General features: G+C 39.3%; 1 protein-coding gene across 1 annotated transcript in view; it reads left to right on the top strand.

Moving 5' to 3' along the window:
• The window catches only part of ZNF608 (zinc finger protein 608), an 85393-nt gene that overhangs the window by 3040 nt on the left and 58292 nt on the right, over positions 1 to 24061 (top strand). The window contains 2 exon segments of the mRNA XM_056325297.1: positions 1267 to 2092; positions 2094 to 2315. Coding sequence (XP_056181272.1) covers positions 1427 to 2092; positions 2094 to 2315 — 888 coding nt within the window. The 5' untranslated portion in view covers positions 1267 to 1426.

The following is a 24061-nucleotide window of genomic DNA, read 5'->3' as shown; positions in this document are numbered from 1 at the left end:
ACAAAAATCTGGTCCTTGATGCTTCAGTTCTGAATGTGAAATATTACCTACCAGCTGGTAAAGTTGTGAGGCTCAGCATTTTTTTTTTCTTTAAGCAAGGAGGAAAAAAAACCTAAACAAACAAAAAAAGGACTTCTGATCCGAGTGCCAAAGTAGGGGGAGATATGTTATTGACCGATTTATACTGGCTGAGATGGTACTTGCTTTCTACTTCTTGATCACTTGCTCTTTAAGTAAAATGAGGCACAGAGTTGTTGCTGAGACGAGTGGGAACAGCATTTTGATTTGCTGGTTTAATTAAAAAATGATAAAGGATTAAAGGTAAGCATTATGCATATCTATGTATAAATATTTCCACATTCGACTGTAAAAGGGAGAGATCGCTTTAAAAATCGTTTTAACTAAGCTTTGTCAAACACACACTCATTTGCGGTCACTGAGGCCACCTTGGTGCAGATCACTTAAGTGTATGTCTTAATCAGTTTCCTGTACAGTCAGTAATACTATATTTAACAGACCTAACAATTGTGTGACCTAGGAGTACATTAGAACTGCTTTTAGAACTGTTATCTTGATAATATTTTTCTAAAGGAAAAAGACCTTTTTATTTCTTTTCTTTCTTTTTTTAACCTATGGAGTTTAGTATTTTCCAGTAAACATTTGTGTTTGTAGGCTGTTGATTTTTAACAGAAGCTGTGTTGTGGCAAGGAAAAATGAGGTTTCCCACTTCCCTTAGTGCTCTCTCACCCCTTCCACAAGAGATTAAGCGGAACGGGGGCAAAAGATAATATAGGAGAGTCACAAAACTTCAAGGATCTGGTTTAAAGCCACGAAATCCATGGAATGCAGCGAAGAGTGAATCTGTGAATCTTCCTTTTCTCCCTTTCGTGCCTAGGTGGTGGTCCAGGGGTTAGATTACAACATGTGCTCCAGCAGCTAGGCACCACTTCTAAGACTGTATTTCCTGAGCTTTGTGGATTTAAATCATGTAGGTTTTGTTTTTTTTTTTTTCTTTCTCCCCCCCCTCTCCCCTCCTTTCTGTGGACGTGACTTTTTTAGGAGAGACTATGGATATTGGTATCCAACTAGATTAAAGATGCTCGCTATAAAAGCATCATGGTCATAGCCTCCGGTTTAACAAACTTAAGAAAAAAATGGGGCAATGGTAAATGATTTCGCTCCCCCTACCTTGCTCCCTTTTTATTAGTTGTATTATATTCTGGTAAAACCCAGACAAGAAATATTTGACTTTCCCCCTCATCACAGGACAAGGTGGACGTGGACTGCAGGTTGTGAACCTAGATAAACCTCGGGGAGGAAGACAAGAAGAGTTGAACTTAAGAGAGCCCAACGGAGATAAACGAATGTCCCCACATCTCCAAAGGAAAGTTCATCGGATTTTTACTCTAGAGATCTCATCTTCAGGATGTCATTGAACACTTCCACTGCAGGAAAAGGTGTGGATCCAAACACGGTTGACACTTACGACAGTGGCGATGATTGGGAAATCGGTGTTGGGAATTTAATAATTGATTTGGATGCCGATTTGGAGAAGGACAGACAGAAATTTGAGATGAATAATTCTACTAATACTACCAGCAGCAGTAACACCAGCTCCAAGGATTGCGGGGGTCTGGCTTCCAGTGGGGCTAATGCTACCTCAGCCTTAGCTGATGGCCTAAAATTTGCTTCTGTTCAGCCCTCTGCTCCCCAGGGGAATTCCTCTCACAAAGAGACTAGCAAATCAAAAGTGAAAAGGAGTAAAACTTCTAAGGATGCTAATAAATCTCTGCCTTCTGCTTCCTTGTATGGGATTCCTGAGATCAGCAGTGCTGGCAAGAGGCAGGAAGTCCAAGGGCGCCCTGGAGAGGCAACTGGCATGAATTCAGCACTGGGTCAAAGCGTGAGCAGTAACCCAAACGGCAATAATAGCACCACCAGCAACACCACCACCATTGCCTCTTGTGGGAAAAGCAAAGAGGAAAAAGCAGGTAAAGCCCCAGGCAGCAGAGGCTCCAAGCGAGATAAGGATGCAGGAAAATCCAGGAAGGACAAGCAGCATGACCTGCAGCAGGGCCACCCCAACGGCAGTGGGGGGTGGCAGCGGCCAAGCTCCCCCTGGGCACCTCTATGGCTTCGGGGCCAAGGGAGGTGGTGGTGGAAGCAGCAGCCCCTTCCACTGCACCTCCTCTGCTGTGGGGGAGGTGAGCAAAAGTACCCCGGATTCAGGGTTAATGGGGAACTCTATTTTGGTAAAGAAGGAAGAGGAGGAGGAAGAGAGCCACAGGCGAATCAAGAAATTGAAAACAGAAAAGGTAGGACAAAGCTCCTCTCCATCTCTCCTCTTCTGTGTCTCCCTGTGTGTTTGGCTCCTGTGTCCTTCTCTCTGCTATTTGTGACATGCATCTGTTCTTCCTCTTTCTCTTAAAGAAAAAAAACAACAGCCCTGAGACCTCTTTCCTAGACAGAAGACACCATGTTTTGAGTGTGCTGCTCTTTCTTATGATTTCCCCTCCCTGTCAGACCTGGAGAACCTTTCTGTTAAGTCTGTTCCTTTTGATAGCGCTCACCCAGAAGGACAAACCCTGCAGTGGCCCTGACTGAGCTGTCACAGGTTTTAGTGGAAAGCAGCGGTGTTGGTACCAGTGGGATGGCACGTGTTTGCAGGCTGGAGATCTGTGTGTTTGCCTAGAGGGGTGTGTAACTCAGGCTCCAGGAGCAGCAGTTCTTGTATGTGCTGACACTTTACCACAGCACCGCTGGGCATTCATGGCCATTCCTCGCCCAAAGTCTAAAGGGACCCCTCTCCCTTCTCCTCTGACCCGCTGTCTGGAGTTGAGATTGTGTTTGGGGGGTGGGGTGAGGAAGCAGGAGGTGCCGTTACACTTTGTGGAGATGCAGGATGCTTATCATGCTGGGGGCTCCTGTGGTACAGCAGCCCAGAGGCCCCAGAAGCTGGTGTAGAGAACAGGGTGGAAGGAGCCAGCAGAAAGGCGGTGCCTCTCCTCTTCCTGGAAGGAGGAGGCTGGGAGGAGGGGAATGCACCTTGTGCTGAGATGCAATGTGTGCAAAACAGCTTTCGAAACAGAGGGGAGCAGTTTGTCTCCTGTCTGGGGGACATTTCATAGCTGAGCCCCGCTGGCTCTTGGATGTGAACTGCTTGTCTGTTGAGTAGTTGAAATGTGTGAAAGAAATCAGATGGGGGTGTGTGTCTTTCTTCCTTTCTATTACATTATGAAGGATGCTTTCTGTAAGAATAGATGGCCATGACTCTATTCTCTGGGAAGGGTGGAGGGAGAACTTGGCTTTTGTTAAGCGCTGGTTCAAGGAGGTTTTGGTGTCGGTGGGAATTGTTCGGTCTGTAGGGCAGACGGCGTCTTCTGGGGGACCTGGGTGTGAGCATTGGTCCAGGGTTATGGGTCTGATGAATTCTACAGGTTGTTAAGCAAAGATAACCTGGTCTGCCTGAAAAATAAAGCAAACCAACACCCCACAAATGAACAATCTCAGGGTGTTAGATTGTGACTTTATTGTCAGCTGTTGGTCTTAAATTACCTGATTTTACAACTTCCCAGAGTGAATGTTCAGCGATGGGAAAACTTTCGGGTTGGTGTTAACTGTATGGTATGGTCTGCAAGTGTCTGGGAGGGCTGAAGGTCTCAGGGAAAAGTTACGTCTTTTTATGACCCGTTACCAGCTTTTTTGTATTTTGGTCATGTTCAAATTTTTGTAATGTTGAAGCTGACTGGAGGATTAGATTTGGGTGTTCGTGACATCAGATATTTGTTAAAACACGAAGATAATTTCAAGGGCTTCTGTTTAAGGCAAGGAACAAATTAAATTTCATATTGTATGTGTATTACTGCTTTTAAAGATAGCGTATCTACGGATGAATTTGAATGAGCCTTGTGACCTTTTCTAAATGCAGATGAGAAAACCAGATTGCTGTAATTCATGTGCGTATGTTTGTGCTTTGGTTTATGGAAGTTCTGTTCGCGGTGGAAAGGTGTCCTAAAATCGCAAAGTCTCTTTATTAACTTAGTACAGTAGGCATTTACTTCTGTTGCCAATAGCCTTCAAATTGCAGTTCTCTAATCTGTTTTAACTATCTAGATAAATTGCCCTAATCCGGTCTTCACAATGGCTGTGGTTAAAGAGTCAGAGCCATTTGATTGGATTCAGTGGCTGCCTGGAATGTGGGAGGTACTGCCCTTTTGCAACCCCCTTAGCCTTTTAATCTCTCAGCCAAATGTTCACATTCAACAATTTTGTTTAGCTGGCAATCTGAACATTTCAGTATCTCAAAGGCTGCTGTCATGGCAACAGAGATTAGAGGGTGGTGTGGTTTCTCCCGTTTTTGTATTCTTTTCACTCTCTAGTCACACAGGAAATTGTATGAAGAATCCATATACATGCCAGTAATGTGCAATGTAAATTGGATGGCATGCAAATGCAGAGCAAACATGTATGGAGCGGTTCAGAGCCAGTAGTACACTTTGTTGCTCCAGGAGGAGGTTTGGAGCTTGCATTTCCAGTAAGACACTGTTGTTGGCACACACCGACTTTAATACAGGCTTCACACATTAGAGTCCTGCAGTGGTGGCCACTGTCTGGCACAATGATGTGCTTGCTTGCTGTCTTAAGTAACATCCCTTGGTGTTTCTTTTCCCAAACAATGTTCCGTTCTAGACGTACAATAATAATAATAAAACTCATTGCTGACAATGGCTGCAACCTTAAGCCTACCCTGTGGCACTATTAATGGTACTGAAGTGTTTTATGTTTGTTGTTCTGGCTTTTTTCCCCAAATATTTAATAATAATTAGATTTTTTTAAAGGGGGTTTTGGATTCCTGAAGTATTCTTGCTTTGACTGTTTATACACTGGAACATAGATGCTGTACTTGCACAATGTACCTGGTGTCTGTAGATAAATGTATAATTTTCAAGCCTGCATATTAAAATCAGTTTCCGGTTATCTTAATGTTAGGAAAGACGTCTCATGAATTTGGATGTTTCCTCATAGGTACAGGTGAGTTCATGTCTGCTGATTCAAAATCTACAGGTTGTAATCTACAGAAATATAATACTGCATTTGTTTACTATTTGTGAAAAGCTTGGAGCAGATTCCCGGGAGTTGTAGTCACTGTTTAGCTTTCACAGCATGCTTCAGTGTCTATTTTTGGTCTATTTATTCTGTTTCCTTGCTGCATAAAGTCATGTAAAACATGATAAATTGGATCTTATGAAGCCTAATTAAATCAATGACTGTGTTCTGCTGGCTCTTTTATGCAGAAACCGCAAGTACGTTGTAAAAGTCGCCACTCCCCTAATATGTGGATAAAGTCAAAGTATGCTGTAATTCTAAGATGTTTGAGCTGTGTTCGTGCAGCCCATTTTGTGGTTAAGCCACCAGTGACATGTCTGAATAAGTAGCTTTGACAGGTAGGCTAACCACTCCTAAGATTTTTGGTGTTAAAACCTGTCTCCATTTTCCATTTCTCATTCATACTGTTTTTAGCAGTTACTGACTGTCAGCATGAACTCTTCATCTGTTTTAGCTATGTTTTTTGTATTTTTAACAGCTGTTACATTGAAAAGCGTTCAGAGCATCTGCAAGAATTTGCGTTTTGTGTGTTGCAGGGAGATTTTGAGATTCGGTCACAATTTACTCTGAGATATGTGAAAATTGTATTTGGCATGTGAAAATCACTGTGTTTACATGACAATAATACAGAAGGTACAAAGCTATAATCAGAGGTGTCTACATGCAGTTTTTAAATGAATCTGTCCAGTGATACTCCAGGATTGAGTTTTTCTCTTGTATTGACTTATTGCTTCCCATTAAGACAGCATTTCACGTCTTCAGCAAATTAACATGTTGGCTGGTATTGTTTATTTTATATTCACTATTTTTTTAATAGCGGGTTTGAGGGTGTTCTACACTTCATCAGGAAACTCCGTGTGCATTTTACCTATTGATGTAAATCATTTAAGTACATACTTTGATTAATGATGTTATGGAGATATGCTTTTCATGTACTTTTCTTGCCAGCCTTGTGTGTAGTTTATTTGCTGTGAAATAAAAGGGCAGGGAGGTCACTTGCTGTAATTAAAGAACAAAGTCTATTGTTGTTTGACAGCAAACTGTTTTGAAAGCTACATAAGGGATTTAGCTGTTAAAAACATTGATAACTATGGGTGTCTAACAATAAGCACGGCTCAAGGTTCTTAAAGTTCTGTAGTGCTGTCTAGTAGTGTGACGGTGCTTTTTGAGCTGGGTGAAGAGGTGTTGCCCTTTGGCCGGGGAAAGCTTTCCGTGTGAGCCTGCTGACCTCTGCCAATATGTACTGCCAGATCTGCTATTGAATTCCTGTGCAAAGCAGGAGTTAGTGTAGCACAATGGAGGCTAGTCTAGAACGTTTATAAAATAAAGTAAGGAAGCTGATAACCTTACTCGGAACTACTGGAAAAATAGTTCACTTTGGGCATTGGTAATTTTACAATTTTAATAACTTCATAAATATCCAGTAAAAAGGAAAGGATTGATTGTCCAGATGTCATGAGGTTAACCATGTTCTCCGTGTTAAAGGGCTTTCCTGCAAGACTGTTTTAATTATAGCTATATAAAGACTTGTTTTTCCAAAGTAGCATTTTATAGTCCAATAAATGAAATGTATGTTAAAAGTGCTAAGCAAAATCTCCCGTAACCATAGAGGTGTTCAATAACCAGATTCAAGTAACATGGAAAGTACCATCTGTTCCTAGTTTTCAGCATAAAACCAGGAATTGAATAGCTGAGATTTGCTCATATTTTTTTCGACTCTCTTTCTTTTTTTTATTATTATTATCATTATTTTAAAAAAGTTCACCTGGCACTTTATAGAAGCTTTCTGAAATGCAATAATACAGGAGAGACTATGAAAACACATGTTCATGCGTACAGTTAACCAGTTCCACTTTCATTTAAAGAGATTTCCAGAAGCTCAGTCATTGAAGAATTTATAATGGTGAATCATCTCCTGCAGGCAAACACAGTAAGGGTCAGTTCTTCAAAGGTCTTACTCTTTAGGTAGAACCTGAATTACTCTGTCAATTTTTCCCTACGAGGTAAAGGAAGGGGGGGCGGGGGGGGCGGAGGGAGAGGGAAAAAAAAAAAAGGCAGCCTCTCAAAGGATAACTTTAGCAAGCTCTTATCAGTCACCTAATTGCATGTCACAAAACCACTGACTAAAATTTTCCATGCAGAGACTTTTCTGCTCTTCAGAGAAGTGTTCTAGAATTGTTGATAGAGGAAAAATTACTCTTTTAAAGATAACTTAAGTTCTGAACTGTTAGGCAATGAGATTCTTGGCTGGAGCCTGCGAGCCCTGGATAAAACGCCGTCCGGCCTTTGTTTGAGGTCTTTTACTGAAGCTAATGACTGGTCTTGTGCCGCCCTGAGATAAATGACATTATCTCTGAGTGGTCTGACAGGAAACAGACATGTTAATGGTGAAGCTGCGGGGAGGATCTGCTGTAGCTCTGACAAAAGAGTAAAGCTTGGACCCCTGGTTGTGATCATTAACACATAATGCATTCCAGCTTCTTCTACCAGGGCCTTGATAATTGGAAAGCTATTTTATCGACAACAATGTAAATCATAAATCTGAAATATGCAGTTTTTCTTGCATGCTAAAACTCGTGTCTTTCCCCTGCCCCGCCCCAGAAATGAATGACCTCCATAGTACTGGTGCTTGTGGGAGATTCAGTGGCCTGCTTTCTGTCAACTGGACCCATCCTTTGCATGTTGAGTGCAGGTTTCCCGTTACTTGCTCAGTGTTATCCATGCCATTTGCGTTTGTCAAAGTAGGCTAAAAGAGTAAAAAAATAAAATATCTGTGTTTCTCCACATCTTACATGGTGTTGCTGGTACATGTGCTACTGAGCACATCTTATAAGCGTCATCAGGAATATGGTCTTGGAAATACTAACATTTCTGCTATCAGAAATACCACTTTTACTTATGTTTTGGATAAAGACTTGTATATTTTGGATTTCCATCACCCATACTTGAAAAAAGGTTAGATTACTTCCACAGCTACTTAGGCAGCTTTGTGTCGCTGCCACATGTTCTGCATTTCTCAGATACAGTACTCAAATTTTGAGTGGTATGCCAGCTGCATGTTCCATATTTGTGCCTTGGTGTACAATTAAGATTGCAGAATACAACCAAGTTTTAGAGTCTTCTTTGCTTTGAGCTAAGGTACTTTGTACAGATGATCCAACAGCCAGGTTATTCTTCACATATTATGCTTAGCAATGTACCAGCTTTATACTGTACTTGTATAATGTTCTAATGTACATGGTGATATGTCACTGCATCTCCTGAAAGGCTGGAGCGGTTACCTGACAGAATTCTTAATTGTGCTTTATTTCTTACAACAGAAATACAGCCTCCCATGAGTCCTCACACAGGGTCACACCTGTGGATCTATGGATGTAGTGACTTCAGTGTAAGGGCTAGCCATAGTTTTGCTAAAAACTAGTGTTTGGTGTAGTGCGTTTACGTGTCAAAGAGTTATTTCTTAATAATAATCACAGAAGATGTGTTGATCTTGTTAAAAATTCTGGTCTGTACACAACATTCCCTGTTGAGTGAAAGACAGCAAAATGGTGTTCCATGAAAATTTATGATGATCACATAATTACAGAAAGTAAATATTTTTTTTAAATTTAGAAAAGTTTGTTTATATTTTTTTTCTTTTCAATTTGACACACACCCCCCCCTCCCCCCCCCCCCCCCCCCCCCCCCCCCCCCCCCTTTTTGCATCCTAGTGTTTCTGCCCAGTGGAGCTCTTCTGTGGTGCAGCATTTCACTAAAGTGAATAATAATACAAGCTATCATTTTTTAATTTGCTTTAAAGTATGTTTGAAATGAGATAATTTTAGTAAAGATAATTACCAGGTTTCTTATCAGGACTTAAGGGGTTTTCTTAAAATGAGATTTTAAATTACGAGATTTTAAAAATTATTATTACATTCTTGAATTAAAGCCAGTTTGCTGCAGGCTCTGAGTAGCCATTTGGGCAAATATGAAGATCAGACTATGACTTTTGGTTGTACTGTAGCCAGGGGTTTCAGTAGGCACTCTCTGTTGGGTTTTTGCTTTTAATTCTGACTAAATGGTCTTGGCAATTGGAACAAAGCCTTTACATTTGAATGAAAGGTTGTAAAACTATTCAGAGTGACTGGACTGACAAGCACGCACTTTGTAAAACAGCCACACCCCCCCCCCCTTTTTTTTTTTAAGCTGAGAGAAAATTCAGGGGGCTGGGAGTAGGTAGTTTCTTCTGGTGCCCCTTTTTGCACATACATAAGATATATGTGATTTTATATCAAAGATTACTTGATTAAACACCTTACGTGAGCATGTAGGGTAAGTTGCATGCAATGAAATAGGATTGATGATTGTATATATATAGTTTGTCCAGCTCTAGCATAGCTATGGTATTGACTAAATTTTCTGCAGTCTTAAGCCCATACTGCAAGTAAAAAAGTTGCATTTTAGTGTCAGAAGCTTAGAATATGTCGTCTTTTCCTGTAAGTTGGCAAATACTGCTAAATCTCAAACAAAGGGATCGACTTTTCTAGCATCTACCTGTAATGTCCACTGAGGCTATTCAGATCAAAGCCATCGGAAATTAAATGTGAAGCTCTTTGTTTCAGTAACTTTGAAGTGAAGACATGCTATGTTGAATTGTGTGTCCTTTCTGATAAATCTTCCTCAGCTATTTTGACTTACAAATCTTAAGAAAAAATAAATACCAAACATTTGGGTTCCTTATCTTCTCCTATCATTTTCATCCAGTTTTTGAGTCTTCCTACCCTAAATCTTATTCCAGGGCACAGACCCAGCTTGGCTGAGGTGTTCAGTCTCCTGAGAATCTCTACCAAATAGTAATGTAAGAAAAATGCCCTCATGGGGATGTTTGAATCATATGCCAATAGTGGCATGTGAACACAGTTTTTGCAGTCAAAAGAGCAAACTGAAATCTATTGATTGTGGTTACTTGGTGTTTTCAAAACAGTGGTATTCTAGTTGTTGAATTGTCTTGTCACGTTAACCAAGAAGCAGATGGCATTATGCCACAGAATGTATTCTTACTTAAACGAACTTTAGAGGTTTTGATGTGTTTTCTTTTCCTCTTATTTCCCTGATGGCTTCTTTTTATTGAAGAGTAACATGAGGAGACCTGGTAGCAATTTTATTGCCTTCCCATAACAGTTTGAAGTAATAGCTTGGTCTTTGGTTGCCAGTCAAATTTCTATCAGTCAGCTTGATTCTGTTTTTTATCATGTGGCAGTGGAATATAAAAAGTATGTGTTTGTAGTTTGCCCTCAGAAACTGGGTCTTTTTTTCATGCTTCAATTAGCAACAGAAGACTAAGCTCCAATTGGTCACACTTTTGTAAACTACAGCTCGCTTTCTACATTTTGATAAAAGAAAGCACCAAGTTTAGACTCAGTTTCTCAGGATATTTTGAGGCACATCTGGCTGCCTTAACTATGTGCACTAGATGGTTTGATTTTGCACACATTTAGTCATTTGCATTAGCTATTGAATTAATACAGTGGTTTTGTCAACTTGCCCTCTCCCGCCCCACCCCCCCATTCACACTGCTCAAATGCCACATATATTTGATGAATTTCAGTGATGCTGTTCTGAACTGTGGTAGGAATAAGTCATTCACAAGAGTGGTACCATAGGTATCTGTTACATAAGCATAACTTTTTACAGTTTTCACTGCTTCCCTCAACCAGTAAGAAGAGTTTAAAGCAACTTGTAATCTTTCTCATAGTGCGTAGGGCCAGACCAAATTATTTTTGGATTTCCTGTCACCTCCTTGGCTGATTTCTGCGGATGGCTTATGTTAAAAGCAACAATAATGTTTGAATTGGAAGGGTTTGGTCTTTGGGTTTTCATTCTTTGTGGAGAACTGTTTATTTGTGTGTGGTTCGCCACACTACATGGATAGTACTATCAAATCTGTGCTTTATTATAGGCTTATAGCAGTGGAGTAATGGCAGTAGTTGCATGCTTTGGGGTTTCATGTTCTTGCCAATTCTTCCTTTTTAAAGGAGGGAAATGAAACTAGATCTCTATCTCTGCGACAAAAGGTCCTAGAAGAAAATACAATTAGAAATGGACCTCATTATTCAGTGGAACTTTGTTTTGCTGCTAGGAGTTTCAAATCTGATTTAGTAAATGTCCGGGGAGTTGTTCAGTTAGCTTGCACTGATGATAAAGATCTAATATTGTAGGAGTATTTCTGGGAGTATTGAACATATTTGACATAAAGTTTTACTGGTTAATTTTTGCCTTGGGTTTAATGTTAGAGAGTATATGTTGAAGTGCACTAGAGTTTTGCTATTTAAATGAAAAAATGCTGCTGCAAATGGAGAACAATGAAGGTGGTTGTTACACACCCAGTGTTAGTAAGAATTAAATGCATGTTCTTACCTACTTCAGCCAGTAGTAAGGTGCAATGTCATGTAATGGTGTTACTAGTTGCTGCTTAAGGACAGGATTGTATACATGTATGTGTGTATGTATATCGATATATATAGTCATATCTATGAGGCAGGTGTGTATGTGTGTGTGTGTGTATATATATATATATATATATATACACACACACATACATGGAAGAAGAGTTGCTACTGTTTTATAAATATAGCACCTGAGTTTTGGCTGATAATCTGTGTTTACGTTTCATGTCCAGATCCTTTGACAATCCTTCCTGTGATGTTGCACCAGATGCCAAACACTGAAGGAGAAAGCTAGCAGCTGTTTCCATTACAATATTGGTACATTAGCCTCCACAATTTATTTTCACTTTTATATTCCCCTCCAACCTTTCTTAATCACCCTTTAAAAGGAATTTTCCCTTCTGCCTCTGATTTATCTGTCTGCAGGGTTCTGTGTTATTCTTAACTTTAAAAATGAAAATCTGTGTGATTCCCAGCCCCCCACCCCACCCCCCAAGAGCTTGATGCTTTGACTCTTGCTCACAGTGGGCAAGGGGTTACAGCCCTTTCTCGACTCAAGTAAGTAGTGCATTGTGTTATATCTGTGTAAGCCCTACTTGAGTTGAGTCCAGGTAACAAAACCAGGACCTGTATGACCAATTTGATTGTCGCCACTGTATAATTTATAATTTTTTGCACACCGCTTGAATAGTGTTTTGTTCATTCTTACTCCTTCCTTCACCATCTCTCTGAAAATAATATTTCATGGCTGTATGCTGTTATTGCTGAGATATGACTAAAAACTGCATGCAGTACAGTGAAGCACATTCATTTTCATCTAGTACCCGTTTATTGCCTTGAGCACTGTAAATCTGTCAGCTCTTCACGATGCTTTCACCTCTTTCTTCATTTGCTCCAGCTTCTAGTTTGACAATGTTCCCCTGAGGCAGAATTCTAATCTGCTTCCAATTAGTTGCAAAATGTGACTCAAATTTCCATATTATGGCTGCTGTTTTACTTGCACACACACATCTAGAAACAAATTAATGCTCTTGAATAATTTTTTTGAGCCTTCAGATTTACACTGTGAGGAAAAGTTGCCAACTATTTTCAAACTACTTCCAAGATTTAAATTTTTCCTCAAACTGAAATATTTATTTTAGTTTTAAAAAGCCTCTTACTGCTTAATTTTTACAAAGCCTTTTCAGCTGGTTGGTAATTATTTAAGATACACTGCATATGTATAAATTTGAAAAATGATCAATGCCTACAATTAAGGTTAAAATTGTGTGTGATTGCTGCGCCGGTTCAGGTTATGAACCATTTCTTTTCTGCAGGGCTAGCAGAACTTCTTTTTTCTTTTTATCCTTTAAATAATTTTTCAGGACAAACATACTTATCTGCCACCTGTCTGCCTGCCACCTATTATCTGCAACTCCAGAAGTTATCATTTGGCTGGGGGGAGGGAGACACTCATTGGGTCTCTGGTGACTCTAAATACGTACAGCTATTTAGTATCTGTTTCTGTGTGTCTGTATGTTTCTGTACTTGTGTGTGCATGCATGTAGATGAGTACATGGGTGTAACTTCTAAAATATTTTACATAAATTGGTTGTAAAGGATTCTTCTGTAGTGTTCATATTCTTAGGAGCAGTTTCAGTAAGAATATGGACTTTACTGTTGTATGCATTGGGGAAGATGTGAAATACAGTGTGGAAAGTGTGGAAATCTGGAGTAAAACACCGTGGGGAGGACTGGAATCTAAACCCAGATGGGAGTCTGAACTTCAGCCCTTGTTCAGGCAAAACTGGTATCAGAGGCTCCATGACAGTTCTGCTTTATTGCCTGTGCACCTCAATGCCTTATGTCTGCAGTTGCCTATATGGAGAAACACGGTGTATTTCATACAAATATACCAGTAACTAAATTTAGAGGTGCAAATCTTTAGTGGAGCTTAGCACTCTGCAGCTTGGCAGATTGATGTCAGCAGCCATAATAGACTTTAAACAGGCTTGCAGAATTTCATTGAAAGTATATTGCTGAAGTTGATATTGCTAAGTACTTGTCATTTCTAAATGAGATTTACACCTGCAAATTTAGCTTTTCATTTACAATAATTCACTATTTATAGACACATTTTTTAAAAAAAAAATCATTGTCTTCACCGCCCCACATTGAGGTGGTAGTCTGCTAGCCCCCTGTTGTGTCTATAAACATCTGAATGAAGGTGAATACACACACACTGTGTTTTGGTTCATAATCCCTGAGAACTTAACTTTCCACCAAGAACAAAAATGTAAAAATTGAGGTAAAGGAAAATGACCTTGATGTTATCTTGTTTTCTCTTGGGTGGGTGAGTGACTCTTTTAACTGCAGAGATGAGAAACCTAACACATACTCATTTCTCTACAGGTTTTGCTTACTCTGGTAGACTCCTGTGATTCACAGCATAGTTTTATAAGGAAACAGTATTTGGAAACATTGTGAAATGCTGCAGCAGCATGACATTTTTTTTCTTATACAACATCGAAGTCTTCGAGGTTCAGCTCTGTAGCCATGGTGAATTGCAGTTCCTGTGATTGTCAGTTGTTGAGAAAAAAGTATACAATTAAAGTCTGAGTGAAATGCATGTATTTGTAGCTTACAATAACTGACTTAAAGACATCCAGAGTGTTTAATCAGGCCAGCACATAAAAAACCCCCCACACATTCACCCAGATGTGTACACACACACATACCCCCAGACTGCTTGACACCCACACATTAATTTTTCAGGCAAAAGCCACAGTGCTTCAGAGAAGCATTAAATGCTTTTGTTGATAGCTTATAGTTTTATAAACTCTAAATGAGCTTATTGCCTTTTAACCAGCACTAAATAATAGAAGAACCTATGAGCCTCCACATTGGACAGCAGCCAAAGGAAGGGGGGAGGACCAAAACCAAAACCTGAATGGTTTAATTGTAGAGCAAATCATTTGTTTACAGATTAAGACCTATTTGGTAGCCAAATCCTATGGACAAGGAGGTGAAAGAATGAGGCACTAAGGTACAGGAAATTAGCTTTGTATTTTGTGACTAAGTCCTGCTATTTTTGCCTCCTCCTAAAGCAGAGGAGGCAAGGAAAAAATGAATTGTTTAACAGCAAAGACTGCTGAGCAAAGTGCACATGTTAAGTAGGAACAAAAGGGTGGGAGAAGGGAAGTGTTGGTGCACTTTACATGCTGACAGGAACCTGACAACTAGAGCTGCTTCCAGCTAAGAGGCACCAGTCGGTGGCAGAAGAGCTGCCCTATTTTGTTTTCTGTCTGAATGGAGTGGGGGAGAAATGCCTCTGTTAATGTGAGCAAACATAATACATTTTCTTGAACCTCTCTCCCTGAAACACAGTTTGGCTTGCTCACAAGAACACCCCCACCCCCACCCCGCCTTGTTTACCCTCTCTTTTCCTCCTCTCTCCTTTTTAAGAGCAAGTTCTTTAAACGGGTCTTTGTTTCAGTGTCATAATTAATTAGTTGACAGTTCAAATGGTTGAGAAGTGCTTGTGGTTCCTGCTTTATTGTTGTACAACATTTTTTAAAGACCCACTTACTGGTGGCCTGTAAATTTGAAGATATCGTTTTCATGAATCATTGGTTTAAAGATCAAAGTCAAGAAAGCATTACAGTAGATGTGGAGTAACCACCTCTACAGTAAAGGTTGTTTAAGCGTCTTCATTTGAACATCTTCTCTTTCGGTAATTTGTAGCCTTTCAAAACATTTATCTTTTGAGTTGAGTTTTCTGTGACTTCTTTAACTGAAATTTCCCCACCATCACCATCATGAAAATGAATTTATGATGTCTGACTAGGGAAAATGTATATTATGGGAAAAAAAGGTCGTGGAAGAGGAAACGTTTTACTTACACAGAATGTCCCTACTGCCAGTAGTTTGGCAGGCAGAGCCTTCTTGGAAAATGTGTCGTAATTGTTTGAGTGAAAATTGGCTTTGATTTCATCAGAATTATGAACCTTCTGAAGATTATGTGTGGCCTAGTAAAACTAGTTATAAATATTCCATTCTCCATCTTCAGTGGCTGTAGTAACTTTGCATGAGAGAAGCAGTAGGCATAGCTGAGTGTGGCAAGTTGTGTCTGGTCATCTGAAGTCATTATAAAATATGCTTTTAGTTTGGTCCCCTTTAAATTATAATAAAATGGACATTGAAGTTTTTTATCCCTTTGGCTAGTGGCAAGTTTATGTATAGAAAAATCAAAAGATGTAGGAAAAAAGAACTTGTCGGCATTCATATTTGGAATCCAGTACAGGAATAGGAAAGTTTTTAATATATGTTATGTTGTATAGTTTCTGTAACAGGACAACGAGAAAGTTAATGAGCTTTAGGTGTGGCCTTTGAAGACCTTAGCAACACTATGAGTTGTTTCTTTTCATATTGCTTGATTGAAATTTACTGACTATATAAAATGATACTCTGCCTACGTATAAACAACCATAAAGAGTATTGCCAGTAGTTTGTGCTATTAAAAATATTACTCTCTCAAACTGTAGTCTACTAAGCAGTAACCCGAAGAATAGTACTCTTCTTAATAGAGTGGGTTTTTTCTCTGTATTTAGCTTCTGCTGTATTTCCTGATCCAGAAAGTGAGCGAGAGTATTTGGTGAAGTGCCTGTAACTATTCGCAAGTAACAGGCCACTTCCCCTGTTGAGTTTAGAGGAAGAATCTGGTTGCTTTGAAATGGGTAGCAACACTAGCACTAACATCTCTGCAAGCAGAATGCTGCCTTGGAAGATATGTAAGAATTGGGTCTGTTAATACAGGCTAATTATATGCATATTTGTGTACATTTATGTCCCTTTGTTTTCTCCTTAGGCAGTGAAATGACTGTTTCCATTGGAACGTTAAACCAGTCTGTTACCTGATATCTATTTGGTAAAATGAGCATTGACATCATATTTTAAGTGATTGAAAGCAATGTTCAAAGTGACCTTTAAAGAACTTTACATGATGTTCTGGTATTGTGATTTTGTTCACATTGTACTTTAGACTTGTATAATGTGACTGGCAGAGCTACAAAACCGGTCTGTAATAGGAAATTTGCAATAGGAAATTTTAAGGCATAGCGTCTGAGTGGTAATTTTTTTTTTTTTTTTTTGCATCTGCCTACAAGTATGTAATTTTATTGTTGTTACTGCTTCTAACAGATACACAGATGGTCTTTCTTATGTTTATCAACTTTTAATTCTTTCAAGAAAAGCCATGCAAATACAGTATTATTCTCAGAACTGAGTGGAGGATGAGTGGTTTAACCTGCACTAACAAATTTTCAGTATCTTGTGGGAGACAAACTTTTGGTGAGCTTAAATACAGAGATCAGAGTATATTTTTCTGTCCTGTTTGGCCTGCATTTGTATGGCCTGTGGGTAGTTGTGGTTGGATCTTGCTTCTGTTGCACAAAGGAGTCACTGTGCTTACCTACTTTTGCAAAAAAAACTCACCAGCAGCTCCACAGATTATGACTGTGACACCTGTGTTGTTCATTCTCATACTTCAAGCATTTTCTGTGTTTTGAGTTAACAGAAGGTCATCTGATGTGGAAAGTGAAAGTCAGTATACCAGGTTTTCCAGGTAATTAGGCTAATCTGTTTTAGCATTACTAAATTTGTAAAGCATTTGCTAACAGATCAGGCTATGAGCAGGGAGGAAATACTAGTTACTTGGAGATTAGTTGACTCTTCTTTTAAATTTCAGTTTCATTTAAAAATAAACCTGTAGCCCAGTTTAGAGATGAATTATTGCATTCATTGATTTGTCTATGAGAGCAAAGCATCATTACAACTCTTTTGAGCAGGGAAACCTAATTTCTTTGATTTGATTTAAGTCAGGTTGCGCTTAGAGGAACCAGTACCTCCAAGACTTAACACCTTGCAGAACACTACAGAAATGCTTTGATATCTTTATGGGCTTGCCAGTGTGGAAGTGGGCTATGGTAAATCTTGTTTTCTTGATTTCCAGACAAAAAAAGGTCACATTTTAGCTCAGTTCTCTCATGAAAGGTTTTGCACAACTCTCTTACAGAAGAGTGTCTGCAGATGTCTTGGCTGCACTGTAGTCTTTGCATCTGGATGTGTAGTGAAGGCTGTATCTGTGAAATGGGTGTGAATGGAGCAGTGCCAGGACAAAACTGGTAGCTCAGTGCGAGAGCATGCCTCAGCCTGCAGGTATCAGTGAAACAGTACTGTTGGAATCCCACATGGGATTACATTTTGAGTTTGATTTGCAGAAAGCTAGCATCCCGTGTGGGATTCTAATGGCATCTAACTGGAATACTACCAATACTCAGCCCTGATAGTACTTTCTTATTTACATAGGCGATGTGGAGGGAAAGGCAGCAATCTCCAGGACAGCAGAGGTGGGGCTGGTGATGAATAGCTGGGCTTGATACCTCCGTTTCAGATTAGCTCCATTTCAGTGGTAAACAAGACACATGACTCCAGCCTAAATGTATTGAGTTTATTTGGGCATTTAGATTTTACATTAGCAATCCCTGGTTGACCGGAGAAATTTATTAAAAAAAAAACAAAAGCAACAAACCACCCCAAAAACCCCACAAGGTGAATGAGCACTGAAAGTCTTTTTACTTTATTATGTCACATTGCCTGCTTTCTTCATGAAGGCCATCACTACTTTATGCATAATTCTTTCTCATTTTCACAAGATGAGTGAATGTTCTTTCTTTTGTTTGCATTTTAATTTTACATTGTAGTGCCTTTTTAATTTCCCCATCTTGTGCTGTATTCAGTGTTAGCAGAAAAGATGGAATTTAGGCAGAAAATTTACTCAAGACCCTCCTGTTCATTTGACAGATTGTATATGTAGTCAAATCTCGGGTACCCTGGTGTACCCTGTCAGTTCCCCCTGTTGTTTCTGTGGACTTAGCAACCGCTTACCAAAGAGAAAAAAAGTATTTCCAAATTAATAGGAAAATGTGTCGTGAAACCACAAGAATGCACAGAAGTCCTCCAGGGTAAGCTGTGTATCTGGAAGAACTCTGTCAGGGCTTTCCTTTTTAAAATGTTTTCATTAACCTGAAGGGGTGGTGCCTGATTCAGGTAGAAACCTGATTGCTGAAATATTTGTCTTTGCTCTCCTGTCTTGGAAGTCTCCATCTAGACCTCCTCTTTAGCAACATTTGAAACTTCTTATCTGGCTGTCTGGTGGCCAGGTTCTCTGGACGTAGCTAGGAAGAATATTGCAGATAGCAAGGACAGTTTTCAGGCATAGTGGTAGGAGCCAGAACTAAGTCACTTCATATGAATGAAGGTCACTTACATAAGATGAAAATTTACCCTTCAGTTCTTAGGCGAAGCTGTTTTAGGGGGTGAAGTTTGAGCAACATCTGTCTTCTGGTCATGTGGAGGGATTTTTTTTTTTTCCCCCCTCTGTTTCCAGGCTTGCCACGAGATTCTGGAAAAGTTCTTTTGGAGCTGGCACAAGACAGGAACAGCCTTGTCTTTATGGTGCTCTTGAGTGCTGAATAATCTTTTGAGGATCTTCTATTGGTCCGGTGGTTGCCCTGTGTACCTGATGAAATAGTTAATAGTAACCTATGGAAGTAGGTAACCATATGATCCTTGTGCAAGTGATGTAATTTGGTAGGTTCTGTGCTTATGTGCAAATTTATGCTGTTCAGGGAGCCAGGTAGTGCTGTCACTGTAGAAATGACAAACTGTTGTTCTGCATTTAATGCATGTTACCTAGCTTTCTGTAAGATATCCCACAATGAGGAAATATAAAAGCACCTCTTTGGAGAGAAAGGGGAAGCAAGAGAGTGTTAGCTGTTGGCGAGGGAAGGGCAGTCTCTTCACTGAACCTCTGTTGCCCACCTGGAGTTGTGACATAGAGCAACTCATGAATCTTGTCTTCTCTGTCCTTCTGTGGCCCTAGCCAGATACTGCAAGTGCTGTGTTTAATGCTGAAATGTAGCTTCTCAGTAACCAATATAAATCAATGAACACTTTGTATGAACTCATTCCTTTTAGATGTGGTTTCATGGTGCAGAGGAGCCTATGGCAGTAACTAATTATCAAAGTATGTCAGCATTTTCATATAGATGCTTATGCTTGTAGTAACTTGGATTTCAAACTACTTTCATCTCAGCAAGAGAATCCCAAGAAGCACAAGAAATGTATATTGGCTGTTACAGTACTGGGGGGTGAAAGGAAAACACCACCTTTCCTGGTTATGGTTAACCTCTGGTTGAACTCTTGACAGCTTAAACTGGCACCAGCCCCATTTCTCCTTTCTGGAGCTTCCTCTTCCAAATTTGTACATTCAGACACCGTGGGAGTTATTGTGATGATGACTGATGCCATTTACAGGACAGTGGAGGGCTAGCCTGAGTGACAAGGTGTGAGAAATGTGCTTTAGGTAGTTGTAGAAAGAGACAGAGATGTTTAATGTATGAGGCAGGTGAACACAGTAATGACAAAAGAGTTTCTAGACTGTTTTACTTTGTCTAACCTAATTAAAAATCCAAAGAGTTGTATTAATAAGCCACTGATACGTACTGTGCAGAGATGTGTAGTTGCTTCCATATAACTGGTAAAATTAAGAATCCTGCAAATGTTGGTACTTCATTACTTTGAGTAGTAAAAATCATAAGCATATATGGTGGTGAATTCTTGTATGCCTTATCTTCCAACTTGCAAAGTGCCTGAGTTCTTCATGTTCTGCTGTGAGTGCATCTATCTTAATTTTTTACTTTGTCAGTAGTGTGCTTGAAAATGTGTGCGTTATTGGCAAAAATGTTTTGGTGTGATGGGTGTGGCTGTAAATCATGTGCATCTTGAAAGTAGAGGCGATCTTTGGTTTGACTACAAAATCTGTGACTGATTTAGGGGATATTAACATTGCCTTTGATTATGAAACCGTTTCAAAGTACAGTGAAATAACGTTTGTTCCCAAGCTGTTAGGTTTCTGAAAAGTCATTTGTGTATCAGTTACTTAATGATGTTTATAGGATCAGCATGTTGTTCAGTAAGCAAATTCCCCATGTTAATTAAAACATGAGTGTTATAATCTTAAAATACAGTTGTCTGACATTTTGAAGGAATGGCTTGTGTGCTACTCTGTGCCACTGTTACAATGGGTTAGAAATCAAAATCTAGTCACGGGTATGTTTTCTCTCTAATGAAACTAAATGTAGAGACCTCTTCCCTGTGTGCCGCTGCTGTTACAGTCAAAGGTGTTGTCAGTATTAAAATTTGAATACCTCTTCTTCCTCAGTCATCACTGCTGAATAAACTTGTTTTTGATTGTAACTTTACAGATTAGTAATTCTTACTGCCCATATTGCTCTCCAAAGGACAAAGGTAGCCTAAAATGGCTGCAGATTATGATGTATGGCTGTTCTTGTGAAGCTGCAGCTGTGAATCTCAAAGAGGATGTAACCATGCAGAATCGCTCTTTTAGATGGTCATTAGCGCGGCATAAGTACAAGCCTCTTTTGCAGAATAGCATTTATTCTTCACGGTTCTTCTACTAGTATGTGATGGCAATGTCATTCGCCAGGCATTGAATAACAATGAATGTTTTATTGAAGTACAGTATTCTGAACTAGTGCTTTTTTAAGCTGTTTAAGTGCTTAATTTTCGTTTGACTGCTCCTTTTCATGCAAATGTAAGTGTAGCAGAAAAAGCCAATACATCCTCCTCCCTTGTGCTCCTGTGATGTATTGGACTAAGCTGAAGGCTTGTGTGTGGGAGAAGGAAACATAGCTTAATTTGTCAAGAGTTATCCACTGGCATTCTATCCTACTCCAGTTTTAGTCGTCTGTTTTCATTTTGCTTAGAACAAACACGTTCAAAAAAAGCAGAAAGCTTTCTGTGTGATACTAAGGAAAAAGTGAGCCAATAAACAGGCTCTTCCTTGCCCCCAAACAGATGGAAGACCAAATTCCAGATTATTTTTCTGTGAATGTAAAGAGGAATTAGGTCTAAATATTTCAAAGCATGGTTATTTCATTCTTCTTCCAAGGATCTCAAAGCACTTGGAATCATTACAGGTTCATTTCTGAAGGGCTGATTTTTAATGTGGTTAACACCTCAAACTATGGTAAGATTTTTGAGTAGTCTAGCACCTACTTCTGCCATTATGAGAATCTGAGGGAAACCCGTGTACCCACTGTGCTTTGTTCTTTTGAACATCTGGCCTCTTGTTCTGATTTGTGAGCTATTTTGAAAATCTGGCATCAGTTCTGGGTTTTAAGTTCTAATTAAATATAGTACACAGTCTGGCCATAAGCTTCACAATACCCAGAGGAAAGGAAGGTGGGGGGTGGGGGGAGCTATCCCCACTTTATAGTCAGTGAAATTGAGATGGCGAGATCATAGAGTTATTGAAAATTTCCAATATATTTCCATACTGAATAGCTCCATCAAAAGTGGCTTTTAGAGCCTAAATTCAGACCAAAAGAAATGCAGCTGTGATATCAACATTCCTAGGTTTTAGAACCACAAAGCAAATTGTTTGCATTACAAGCAAGAAAATCAGCCATACTATGCCATAAGCACTGACTGTATCCATTCCTGTATTATCATCGGACTCTTTAACATGGTTTGGGAAAGTGAAATAATAATATTCACTTGTTTAGGGGCAGAATAACAGATGCTGTATTCTTTCTGTGGAACAGTAAACAAATACTCCTCAGAATTCAAGTGCCATGGCACTGATTTTAATAAAATGCATGGTGAGCCCCTTTTAATTCTGAACAGTATTGAAAGCAAGTGGTCAGTCTTTAGTAGATACTCAAGCTAATCCAGTCTGTATTATCTTAAATAACTGTAAGAGTGAAGAATTTTCTGTGTCATGCCTATCAAGAACAAAGAAGCTTGTGTTTATCTGATTTGTTTTGCCTTTTTTTCTCTGTAGAAAAGCTAGGTTGCAGTGTAAGAATGTGTATGAAGTTCTTTGCTTATATTCAAAGATCCACCAATTGTCTTTGTATCTCAGATGTCTGTGTGTGTTTCTTCCAACATTTTTGTGCGTGCTTGTGTGCCTTTCTTCTTTCTCTGTCCTCTACACAGAAGCAGTATGCATCTTCAGGTATCTTTGATACAGTCTTTTCTACTTGGCCATTAGTCATATTGATTTCCCAGTGACAAAGGAAGACTTGTTCTCAATGCAATTTTAGCAGTACAGTGTCAGCACCTGCCACATAAACATTGCTGACATCAAAGAGGCTTTGCAAAAATGTGTAATTTTGCAAGAATACAAACAGAGTTGTATTTCAGATACAAAAAGGGAAAGTGCGTTGGTTTTAGTGTCCAAAAGGAGTGAAATTCCAGAAGCAAATAAAAACGATGAGAAAATCTAACTTCTTCCCTTTTCAGTTACCTGAAATGCTAGTAATAATACAAACAAGGTAACTTCATTTTTAAGCTGTCAGTATCCCTTTAATGTAATGGAGCATTGAAACCATTTTCTATGTTTTCAGATGGAGTAGCTCCCTCAAAATTGAAAAATAAGCATGCCATTAATTTCAGTAGCTGAGAGTAGTGTTTTGAACCAATTTGTGAGTAGGCTTTGAACTGAAATATTGTGTTATGTATTGAACTGTTGTCAACCAGTGCACTTCTTATGTTTTATTGTAGTACAGTATTAGTTTTAACCCATTTAAGAGTCAGTCCAATAAGAAGGAAAGGAAAGGTAGCAGCGGTGTAATAAGCACTGGTTTAATTTTTACAGCACAGTACGTTATAGAACTATAAAACTGTGTGATTAGCTAAGTCATTAACACTGTCTTAAAGCAAGTAAGTGTTTAGAGCCTGACACACTTAATGCTGGAAACTGTTCTAACAGTGAGTTTTAAAAGTAACCAGTGTTGCTTGAAATAAAGATTCTGCTGCTGTGCATCATCAGGAGCTCTGTATTAGGGTTATCATCCAATTATTATGTTCTAATGCATTCCCTGTTTGACAGCACTCATACCTATATCACATTGACACTTCCTTGAGAGCTGTGCCATGTAGAACCTGCAGAGCATTTCTACAGAATCACCACCAAAAAGAAGTTGGTTGATTTAAGTTCTGCCCTCCACTTTATAAAAGGGTTTCTTTTCACTTGCTGTTTTATCCTGCTTTTATTGGTAGCAAGTTAGGAGGTATAGTAAAAGCCAGTCTGGGAGTCATGAGAGTCAGTTCAAGTCTCCACTTTTCTAATAGGATCCCATTGATCCTGGCACTATGTTAGTTGTTTGCACCTCTAAATTAAAAATTCTAATTATGATTTGAGAGATCTGTAATTGCCTGGTCGGAGACATCTCAGAAGTCTCAGATTTTTGTATACAGACTGCTCAGTGCTTTCTGAAGAGTATGCCTTTAAGTTGGAAATTTAGCAAATCTTGACCCAGTTTTGAATACAGACTAAAAATAGATAAACAGTCTCTCTTTTCAAATTTCCTAGATAATAGAAGGCTACTCCTGTCAGATTTAACTCATGTCACTTGGTGCATTAAGTCCAACATTTGGTATTAGTTTGTATTAGTTAATTTAAA

This window comes from Falco biarmicus, chromosome Z (assembly GCF_023638135.1).
Source record: "Falco biarmicus isolate bFalBia1 chromosome Z, bFalBia1.pri, whole genome shotgun sequence".
NCBI lineage: Eukaryota > Metazoa > Chordata > Aves > Falconiformes > Falconidae > Falco > Falco biarmicus.
Note: the sequence above shows the minus strand (reverse complement) of the source record. Positions and strands in the feature narration are given on the sequence as shown.